Source organism: Castor canadensis, chromosome 10, assembly GCF_047511655.1.
Source record: "Castor canadensis chromosome 10, mCasCan1.hap1v2, whole genome shotgun sequence".
NCBI classification, from domain to species: Eukaryota; Metazoa; Chordata; class Mammalia; order Rodentia; family Castoridae; genus Castor; species Castor canadensis.
Window position 1 is genome coordinate 70,786,720 of NC_133395.1, and position 12,048 is coordinate 70,798,767.

Here is a 12,048-nt window from a genome sequence, read left to right on the forward strand (position 1 = left end):
AGTCCCCAAAGAATGATAGAACATCTAAATAGCCTGGATAATTTTGGAGAATTACTGAAGATGATTGAGAGTAATTATAAACAGGATGAGATTCCAACAATAAGTTGGCCTAATTTACTTATTGAAAAACAGATCCCTTCAAAAATACTATTTGTGTTGCCACAAGGTATTTGAACTCAGCTCAGTAATATTTAATAATTTGTTGCTTATTAATTTTATGTCATGGTAATGGCTATTTGTTTTTTTTTAAAAGAGGCAATAAGCAGCATTATTCCTGGAGATTTAAATTCTTTAGGGGAAATTAATTTCATAACTAACCAAAGAGTAATTGTCTTCTACCCTTCAAGTTTCCCTGGCTTAGTGTTGATTTCCATACTTGAGTTAACATATATGCCAATTCAAGCCACCATATATAGAACATGGATAGACGATTCAAAACCAATTTTCATCACAACTGAAATCTGCCTACTTAATTAATTAATTCTCTAATATAAATATTATCAATAGAAGAAAATTCACATATAAAATAGTAAGTCCCTTATTACAACTTATTCTCTAGAATTAGTGATATATATTTTAAGCTTGAGAGAACCCTGTAGGGTCACTTAGTTCATTGTAGTAGTTATTAATAGCTGAAACCAGAATGTATCATGCTTTATGTAGGATCTACATATTTTATCACATTTAGTCTAATTCTGAGTTATTACTATTCCAGTTTTATAATGGTGTAAACTGAGGTAGAAAAAAATTAATAACATACTAAAAGGTACACTATTAATCAATAATAAGCTGAACCCAATATTTGAACCCAAGTCTTTCTGACTTGAAAGTCCACATATAAAGTTAATAACTATAATAATGTAGCATTCAGAATAAAATAAGCCACAAAATTCTCCTATACAATAAACCCTATCTTCACAGACTCCAGAAAAGATCATTACCTCAATAAATTATTTTAATTCTAAATCCCTTGTATTCAGTAAATACTCATCAAAGTTGATAAAAATGATATAGTACCAATGAGGTAAGGCCTATGGAAATGATAGAAGGTTCATGATAAGAAAAAGTGCATGGAAATAAAATGCTTCGGCTTGAAACACAGAATCCAATGAAAAACTTATTTTAGAACATATCTCAATTTCTCCCAAGAAGTAACTGAAAATTAGACAATAATGCAAATTTTTATCATGTATTTGGTATACTAGCAGATTTGTAAGAAAGAATATATTGAATTTTCTCTGGATGATTTAAAAACTTTGAAGTGGCTCTCATTCATCTGGGAGAATTTAATATGAACTAAAAATAATAATCTTTATGAATTGGTAATAGAAGCATAAAACAATAAATCTTATAAACCCTTGCATAGTTAAGAATCTGTATTTTTTCAAATAATGGGATAAATGCCACTTAATGACTTGCTTTTTCCATTTTAAAAAATGAATAGCTCTATTACTGATCACACACTTTGCTATACCAATCCCCTTCAAGACTTTAATAACAAGACTATTTGACTGATACAATTATTTACAAAAGAACAAAATTTAGACATTAAGTACTTTGAAATAATTAATGAAAAAGTATTAAGAATTCAAAATACCACACAACTGAACCATAGGGTAGCTTAGAATTAGATGTGCATTATTACTAAAGAGTAATGATTTTTCATATATGTCCTCCATTAGCTATCAACTAAGACATAACTGAAAAAGCTGGTATTAGTAATTACAGGCAAAAATTATAACGAATGATCTAAAAGAACTAAAAACAAACCAAAGTAAAAATCCACATGCAGACTTCTCACAGTCCTTATCTTCTTGATGAAAGAAATACAACTTAATTATTAAAGTATAAGCAATAAAATGAGCTTTGAAATCAGACAGCTAAGAAAAATCTGTGTTCTAATCATTCTGAGTGAGGTTAGCCAGGCTCAGAAGACCAAAAATCATATGTTCTCCCTCATAGGTGGACTTTAGATCCTGGGCAGATACAGCAATGTTGTTGGACTCGGATCACATGACAAGGGGAGAGCACATATGGGAGGTATGGGGATAGGTAGTGAACTCAAAACATGACAGCATTTGATGTCCCCACTCCAGAGGAACTAATCAGAAACCTTAAAGCGACAGAGGTCAATATGAGAAGGGGATCAGGAACCAGTGTAAAGATCAGTTAGAGATGAATCAACTTGGGTTGTAACACATTTGTACATGGAAACAATGCTAGGAATTTCTCTGTATAGCTATCCTTAACTCAACTAGCAAAAACGCTTTGTCATTCTTATTATGCTTATGTCTTCTCTTCAACAAAATTAGAGATAAGGGCAGAACAGGTTCTGCCTGGAAGCGAGGTGGGGAATGGGGGTAGAGGGTGAGAGCGAGGGGCAAGGGAGAGAAATGACTCAAACAATGTATGCACATGTGAATAAATGAATAACAAAAAAGAAAAGAAAAATCTGTGTTCTAGATGAATGGACCAGGTAATCTGTCAAATATGGTTTTGGCACTAAAATGTTATAATAGCTGTTCATAAAGGACTAAATTATTGTGATAATTTGAGTTATAAACTTTCAAACTTCATAATCTTTCTAACTCATCTCTTCACTAACCAACAAAATCCATCTTGGGTTAAAAAGTTATGTATTTCATATTAACTCATTAAGAATGGTTAAATTACACAGGTGTTTTCTTCAACTTCTTTTCATAGTACTTAGTAGGTTTTAAGTTTCTGTTCATAATGCCCCCTGGTTCATTTATATAACAAATGAAAAACATTTTGAATTTAATATAGGAAGAGAATTTAAAGTATGAGTTTTCCACTAAGCTGATCTACCTCCCAGTGAAATAAAGATCTCATACTGAAGCAGTAGCACAGCAGGACATAACCGAGGAATCCTTTGCACTTGAAAGATTTAAACTCCAGCCTTTACACTACATTGACAAAAAAAAAAAACAAAATCATGACCCACAGATCGGAGCTGAATGCTGTGATGGCACAGATCACTTACTATTTAAGTATATACTTTAGCTAAAGATAGTCACAATACTTTTAGCAATACTAAAATAGAATGTCACTAACACCTAATTCAGTTAATATAAGAAAATCATTTCATCAGGCCTTAAATTTTCCCACTACTTCATTCACTACCTTCTCCAATGATGACCCATGAAAGATATTACAAATATGTAAACATACTAATGAGACATTTCTATATTACTTTTGAATTAAAAATTAATGTTTATCTATATAACTTGTCCTTTAAAATTCAAAAGCATAAGTGTATATAAGAAATACCACTGCTAAAATTGATATTTAACTTCTTATATATAGTTTCAAGATATGGCATTAAATCAGTTTGAGGCATATAAGCTAAATAAAAAATGTACATGAGTTCAACCTTATTCAAAGACACTTCATTTTTACATAAACATGCATATGCCACTGGCTTTACTTGGGTCCTCAAAATGAACTATATATAGTTATATATGTATGTATGTATTTTAAAAGAAGATCTCAATTAATATTGTGCTAATCTTATATGATGGTAATAGCATTATAAAACAATTATCACTCTTTAAGACAAAAATTACAAACTGTTAAAAATGATATTCTTGTGAATAATCTTTTGCCACTGTAATTTCCTACAACCTCACAGGGCAAACCATGAGCATTTGCAAAGAATAACATCACGACTAAAAATATGCCTCAACTGCATATTAGAATCACTATGCTACATCTAGAATTCTTTTACTTATTATCCAGAAAGGGATTCCTTTATGGAAATAAGAATCTTTGTGTCAGGATTGCTTTTATATTGTATAAATACATACCTGTCTTAGTTCTAAAAACATCTTATTAGCACTTTTGACACAAAACTCAAATACTGTAACAATTACACAGCACTGAGTATACCATACTTAATCAAAGTGTGCAAAAAATACCAGATACTGTATATTAAATGAAAACTTACCAGACAGTTGTTTCCACTTGACTGTCATTGAGCTGCCGATTGTCCAGTTGGGCAAAAAGTGGAAAAAGCACTTGAATCCCTCCAATTGAATGAATTGCACTATGAATTGAATGCGTTACTATAGCTTTCACATCCTACATTCAAAAACAAAAGTCTTTATTAAATTTCTATGGCATGATTTTCATCACTATTTCCTTGTTCTAAATATCTTTCTAAGAAAATTTAAAAACATAATTTACATTTTAAGAGCTCTTAGTGGCTGGGATGTAGCTTGGTGGTACAGCGCTTGCCTAGCATGTGTGAGGCCCTGAGTTCAATCCCAGCACCAAAAAAGAAAAGACAAAAAAAAAAAAAACCTCTCCCCAAGAGCTCTTAGTTATATAATTGATATATATACACACAAAAACACTTGCATATAAAGTAAAAAATTGAGGTATCTTTGTTAATCATTTTTAAATTTGACCTTTACACTAAAAATATGAAGCTAAAACCAAAAGTTATTTATGGATTTAAAGACATTCAGGTAACTTTTATATCAGAGAGTAATACATTCTTAAAGCAAAGTATAATTTTACATCTAACAAGGACAAGTTCAGCTAAGCAAAAGATTTCATTTCAAATGACCTGGAAATGCAAGATAACAGATAGGATAGATTTCTTAAAAGAGAGACAAAGTGAAGGTAATGTATTATATCAGAAAAAAAAAAGTTGAAGACAAAAATCTAGGTTTAAAGAATTCAAAACAGGCCAAGCATGGTGGCTCACATCTGTAATATTAGGTATTCAGGAGGTGGAGATTGGGATGATCCCAGCTATGTGGGACACATAGGTAGGGGAACTACAGTTTGAGATTGACCCTGGGAAGAAGGCAGGAGACTCTATCTAAAAATACCTAAAGGAAAAAATGTTGGAGGCATGGCTCAAATAGTAGAGCCTACCAAGGCAATGCCACAAGTTAAAAACTCAGTACACCAAAAAAAAAATAAAATAAAATAACAAAAGAGTAATAGTATTTTTATAGATGAGCAGTATCTAATCAAATACAGGTACCATCAATGCAGATAAGAATGTTGAAAACTAAGTTACTATTCACCTACCTGAAGCATTAGAGCATGTGGGGAATGCACAAAAATCGATGCATTTTCCTTTGGTGATGACTCCAAGCATAGTTGAGCATCAGTGGCCTTGGCATTGTATGTAAAGGCAATACTACTTGCAAGTTTTCCATCATATAGAACCTGTTTATGGTGTTCTGCCAAATGAATATCACTCTCAGATTTAAACTTGAAGGTACTCTGAAAAAATAAAACTAATGTAAATACTCTTTTTAGAAGAAAACTGAATTTTTAAAGCAAAGAAACAATCACAAAAATAAACAATTTGCTATGTGCCTTCCATGTGTCTGGCACTTATCAACAGTGGCATCACATATTTAATTATTTTCACATCAGTTCAAAAAGTTACTTTTATTATGTTAATAATGATACACAGATCTTCATATTCTCATTTTCATGAGGTTTATTTGCAAAATAATTTCATTAGAAAAAATAAAGCCAGATTAATTACAAATAGGATTTTACATCGATACTGTATAACATAAATTTTTCTTGTTAGCACTTTCAAAAGTATTTATATGAATAAGCAGCTCCTCACAAATGACTTATTTAATACATAAAAACAACTATCAGCTGATAGTGGAAAAGGTTAATATGTAAAAATATGTTTATTTTTACTAAAAAAAGCATATCAACATACTGAACACCAATGCTATGTAACAATAACACAACATCCATGTTAAAATCAGAAGAAAAGTTTATTAAAACATGTTAATAACTTACATAAAAGACAGAAACTAAAGATGTGCTTACTACAATAAGAAAAACATTATTGAAGGTAGTTAAAATTGCTCTGCAGGTATGAATGACAATGACAAATAATATTTAATCTTTGAAACAATACCATGAAATCAGTATTGGATGCTTTCAACTATATACTATGGAAACAAGTGTTATAGAAATGAAGATCTAGGAGGGAGGGAACCAGTACATAATCCCCAATCTTCTGACACAGAGTCAGTATTCAATGAATTGATACAGAAGTTATCTGAATTACAATCCGACTCTGCCACTAATTAACTTCTTGCTGTTTAGGATTAACTAGTATGACTCCAGCTTCCTAACTGATAACCAAGATGTTCCAACCTAAGTTCTTATGAAAAGCAAACAGATGTGCATAGAAGTAAAGTGGGTCAGTAGGGACCTTCTCAAACTAGAAAGCAAGGTCTGTCTGAAAGAAGCCCTCAATGCTCTGTGTAAGTCAGTTATAATACTACATTGCAAGTTCTCCTATGTTTTTCAAGAGAAAATATGAAGCCTGGGTTTTAATAGAAAATCATCCAGTCTTTAAATTTAATTCAAAAATATATTAGGCCAGGTTCAGGCAGCATTCTACTTCTTCACTAGTCTCCAGAGTATAACTCAGAATTGGATGCAAATCATTAATTTTCAGGCATGTTTCAAAACTAAAGCATAATTAAAATTGTATATGTGTATATAGGGATGGTACTTTTTCTCTTGTATATGTAAACATATTAGCTATATCATTATTAAAAATTAATAAATTTGCTACATTTGGATCAGACCTTTTATACTCTACTCAACTGAATGGAATGGAGAACATTACCTCTCACCTCAAAGTTTCAAGTTTTAAGTACTTTTGCAGAAACTCATGGATTCACACTTCCCAAGCCAGTGGTAACAGTTAAGTTTAAAATATGCCTTGGTTTAAAATAAATATTCTATTTTTGTCAGAAGTTTTCAATCAGAAGTTGAAACCAAGAATTTCTAAAAATAATATTTATGTGAAATTATGAATTAAGTAGCAATACTGCTAAATAAAAAATCCATCTAATGTGTTTTCTTTACCACTTGCCTTTGAATTGTAAAAGAATATTTTAATGCACATTTTGGTAATATCATAAATGCTCAAAAAATTTAGAATTTGTGTTTCTAAGCAATCATTTTAAAATAAAATTTAGTAAGTCAAATTATTTATGTTGTAGATCACCAACCAGAGAAGAATTACTTATTTTAGAGGAGTAAAATATGAGTAAATATGTAGAAACAAAAATTAACTTAGGGTACACAAGAAGTTAAGAGACCAAATAAGAAAAAAGTACTTCAAGATCATCCCTCTAGAATTTGTTCAAATATACTGTACACACATATGGAATTATCACAATAAAGCCTTCATGATAATTCAATGTGTACTAATTCAAAAATAAAAAATATTCAAATTTCAAAAAAATAATTTTTTTAAAACACAACAAGATTTCAATGAGCCAAGGACAAACAGGACTTTAAGAAAGTTGAACAGAGCTGCCTCCTTTTGTTGAAAAGCTGTATGTAAATGCTGGGAATAGTAACTGGAGGCAAAGTAACACATACTCTGCAAGTAAAATAAAGGAAGTTTTGTACAGAAATTTAAACATCAGACTGCAAGGAGATTATGAGCTGGAAGAATTAAGATTATACATAAAAGGGTTGAACTGACCAAAGTTAAGTATATTCACAGCTGGGATACATGGAGAAAACATTTTGAATATTGACTTTGAAATTAAAAATGAAAGATAGGACTGTAAAATAAATACAGTGTGTGTGGTGGGGGATACTTGTCTGAGGGAGGAGGGTGAATGGAGGAGATAAAGGTAAGGGAATATGGTTGATGGGTTTCAGATACATATATGAAACAGAATGATAAAACTTCTTGCAATTGCCTTGAGTGGGGCGGGAAGGGGATGGGGGGTGAAATGGTGAGGGCAATCTAATTAGTACAATGAATCTCCCCACACAATATGTATATAAATAAACATGAAAAAAAGAAAAAGAAAAGATTATACATAAATTCACATGTTCTCCCTCATATGCAGATTACAGACCTAAAACAAAAGCAGTAATATTATTGGACATGGGTCACACATAAGGGGAGAACATGCACTGGAGAAATAGGTGTGCAGAATGGAATAAGCACAGCTGTATCAACTAAACTTCAGGCTTGAGTTTGGCACAGCACCCCAGCTGCAGAAGGGAGCAAGTGCAGTTATGCACAATAAATTACAGGCTTGAGTAGGCACAGACCCAGCCACAGAAGTGGGCAAAATGCAGTACAGCTGTTTTTCCTAAGATGTTTACGTTTGGAGAGAAGCAATCACAGGTTACTCTTGTTCCCAAGATTACAATGTCATGCCCCCTCCCCGGAGAACTGCTGCTCCACCTCCTTTTGTCACTGTATATAATAAACTCGCTGGAGGTGGAGGGGGCTGGTGTGTCTCCATCCAAGCACCCAGCCTACCTGTCCCCAGCTTTCTGCATGTTTGGTCATCTGTCTGTTATCTTTTTCTACATCTTCCATCTCCCCCACTTAAGTTTCTAGGACAAGCTCCTGCGGGATGCGAGAAATAGGGAAAGGAAAGGAAACCTAAAACTTGAATGTGGTTGACGTTCTCACTGTAGAGGAGCAAATAAAGTAATCTTAAATTGGCAGTGGCCACTATGGGAAGGGGACTAGGAAGTAGTGAAGAGGTCTGGTAGAGATGAACCAATGTGGGTTGCAATACACACGTGCATGGAAGCAATGCTAGGAATCTCTCTGTACAGCTATCTTTATCTCAAACTAGCAAAAACGCTATCTTTCTTATTATCACCAATGTTTTTTCTCCAACAAAATCAGAGAAGAAGGCGGAAAAGATTTTGCCCCAAGGGAGGGAAGGTGGGCAAAGGAGCGGGGAGGGGTGGCCCAAACAATGTATACACATATAAATAAATGTAAAAATGATAAAATAAAAGGGGAAAAAAAGTTTGAAGTAGGCCTGCATACTCACTCCAGAGCTCCAAGATAAATGTCTCACAACTGCTGCTTTTCCCATGGTTTTGCTAAAGCCAGTGCCAGTGGGAAATATTTACAAGATTTACCAGAAATTCTGTACATTATAACACCCAAATAAAGAGAAGCCAGACCAGACTTATGCTAAGATTATTCCCAAGCACCTTACAAAATAATATACCTATGAAGCATGTATCCAAACATATTATTCTAGTACTCCAAGTTTTTTTTAAAACTATGTTTTAGTGAATGTTTCCTACAGGAAGAGAATTTTTTGTAGAATTTTCTTATTAAATGATTTATTTAACAAATGAGTATTTTCCAACAAATTATGTAAAATGCTTTAAAAAAATTTTTAAGTTACCAAATCAAATATGTATAGCCCCAGAATATTATTTTATGCTGGTTTTATAAGGAGCTTTAAAATATGATATTTTATCAACTACAACAGGTATTCATTCTTCCTACATAATTCCATCCATAAGCAATATTTATTTATAAAGATTTACTAAAACAGTGAAATGTATGTAGTAGTAAAGAACTTAAATAACATTCTACAGAGTGTTCAGTAATAATGAGCTGTTTTAATTTAAGAGTGTCTCTTAAATACAAGCTACACCAGCAAAAACACAGCAAATTACTTACTTGTTTGCTTAAAGTATATTAAGATTATAATTATTTGCTCTATGTCTTATGTTACCATTTTAATGGTATTTTTAAGAATTTTAAAGGTATTTAATATAAACACCTTAAAACGATAATAATGGCTGAGCATTAACTCTAAAGTGGCAAAGGAATACGTCAAGTAAACAGGTATTTTTAAAAGTAAAGACCAGAAGAAATAAAGTATGTTATTTACTGTGAATGTTCCTTCTTAGGTTGAAATATATAAGATTACAGAGCATCACTTACCATGAATTAATTAACATTCTGTATGATTTTAAAAGTATACAGATGATTAAGCCTAATACCAAAATCAGGAATCATATTTCTTACCATGAAATATCAAGAAAATGCTAATCTAATTTTAATGGTTCCATTGGATGGAAAGTACAGCCAATATGGGCAAATTTTTCAGTTTACCATTATATACCACCTACAACCCCAGTGGAACTTCAAGAGCAGCTTAAAAATCTCAAATGAACTCAAACCTATTAACCACTAAATGTGTAATATTGTATTTGACTAGTTTGCCTGTTTCTGGCCTTCAAAGGTAAACACTGACATGATTAGTTGCTTCAGAAAGGATAAAGGAACAATTTTCCCTTTTTTGTAACAATAAAGTATAAAACAAAATATATAAAATGCAGTATGATTTAACAGCTAATACTTGTGGAAATCAGATTTATACTAAATGCTTTACAAGTCTTATTTAAGAAATGTTATGTACTTAAAAATATTATTGGGAAAGAAGTGTTTAGTTTCCCAAAAGAAAATTCTTAGGTTTGAAATCAGGGTCTTGAGCTTATTAGGTAGGTGCTCTACCACTTAAGCCTTGCCTCACCTCTTTTTTGCTTTAGGTTTTTTTCCAATAAGGTCTTACTGTTTATGACCAGGTTTGGCCAGACTTTGGACCATGATCCTCCTAATTTGCACTTCCTGAGTAGTTGGGATGACAGGAACACATCATCATGCCCAGATTTACTGGTGGAGATAGGGTCTTGAACTTTTCTACCTGAGCAGGACTGGAATTGTTATCCTCTCATTCTGTGACTGTCAAGTAGCTAGGATTGCAGATATGATCCACAGTTCCTAGCTAACTTATTCTATCTCTCAAGCTGCTTAAATTCAGCCACACTACTATTTTTATTTTCATTTGTTCTTTTAGATGTATTCTTATTTAATTTATCTGATTTACATTCTAGTTCAGTAATTTCAAGTTGTATTGAATCAACAGGCTGAACTTTAATTTAGTCTCATTTAAATAATTTATTTCTAAAAGTTTATTTTAGAATTTGCCTAGTCACATTTGAAGGTCTCAAGCTTTCAATAACCTAAGTTTCTTTAAATATTCTTATTTTGTATGGAGGATGTTTGCCTTTGTTTTTGTTTTCAGTAGGGCTGACTCATGTTTAGCCTGTTTCCTCAATGCTTTGTGTTTTTTTATTTAGTAAGCTCTGGCTTATGTGAGGTTTCTCTAGGTTTTAAGTGTGATCTGCTAAACGCAAATTAACTTCTGCCAGTCAAAAGGAGGCAGTATCAATTTACAAATTTACACTGTTCTTAGGGCTTTATAAGATACATACAATTTATGATTCAGCATCCATGTAAGGGTTTGATTATGATGAGAAATTACCAGGGTTTGTTATTTTTCCTACCTCAACATCAAAAATAAGACAGTAAAATCTCCATACTATTCCAAACAGCATGAATTAATGTTTTCTCATAACACTGTCACTAATCATGTAGCCTTTTAAAGTCATAGGTCTTTGTAGGTGTATCAAATGTCTTCTCATTTTTCCTTAAGTCTGTGATGATATTTCATTTATCCTATGTAAAAATTAAAAACTTTAAGGCTGAAAGTGACTACCAGATGTCCTCAGAGTAGCAACAGGCTGAAAGAACATTCAGTTAATTCCTATGCACACAAATTATCTTGTCATTTCTGGCATCTAAAGACTTCCCTTTGCTTCTTAGCAGATATTAAATGCATTAAAAGTTTCTTTATTCTTATGTTGTCTGCAACAAGAGTTCTTGGTCCTGGATCCAAGATGGCAACCGGAACACAGCCACAGACCTCCTGATCTCCATGATCCAGGGACTTTACTGAGAGGCTGGAGACACACTTAACTGAGGTAAAGCACTAGGGAGGGCTGAAACATCAGCACTCTGAGCCCCTAGCTTGTGGAAGGCTTCTCCACACCATGATATACTAAAAGAATAGCCGGAGCTGCACGCCAAGCCCTGCCCCAGCAGCTGTGCATGCTGTGGGATCTCCCATCCTCTAGCCCTGCTCCTTAGCCCCACCAGGGCAGTGCTACCCCAAACTCCCACCGCTCAGACCCACACGATCTACACCAAAGGAGCCATTAAGGCCTGCCAAGCCAGGGATCCACAGACATTCATGATATCCACCAGGCCACACCCCCAAGGCATGCCATGCCAGTGATACACACACACAAGATCTCTGTTTCACTGGGCCGCACCCCACCCAGGTCTGCAGGCCCCCACAGGCCTTCACCATCCCTGCTCTGCCAGGC

General features: G+C 33.3%; 1 protein-coding gene across 5 annotated transcripts in view; it reads right to left on the reverse strand.

Annotated features, from left to right (window-relative positions):
* Positions 1-12,048, reverse strand: part of Nbea (neurobeachin) — a 643,202-nt gene that overhangs the window by 539,406 nt on the left and 91,748 nt on the right. For 4 of the 5 annotated variants that reach the window (XM_074043550.1, XM_074043551.1, XM_074043549.1 and 1 more), the window contains 2 exons: positions 5,065-5,262; positions 3,968-4,101 (listed from right to left, as the gene is read on the reverse strand). In XM_074043550.1, the coding sequence (XP_073899651.1) occupies positions 3,968-4,101; positions 5,065-5,262 (332 nt within the window). Of the gene's footprint in view, positions 1-3,967; positions 4,102-5,064; positions 5,263-12,048 lie in introns of those variants that run through there. The other variant, XM_074043553.1, reaches the window with a different exon arrangement.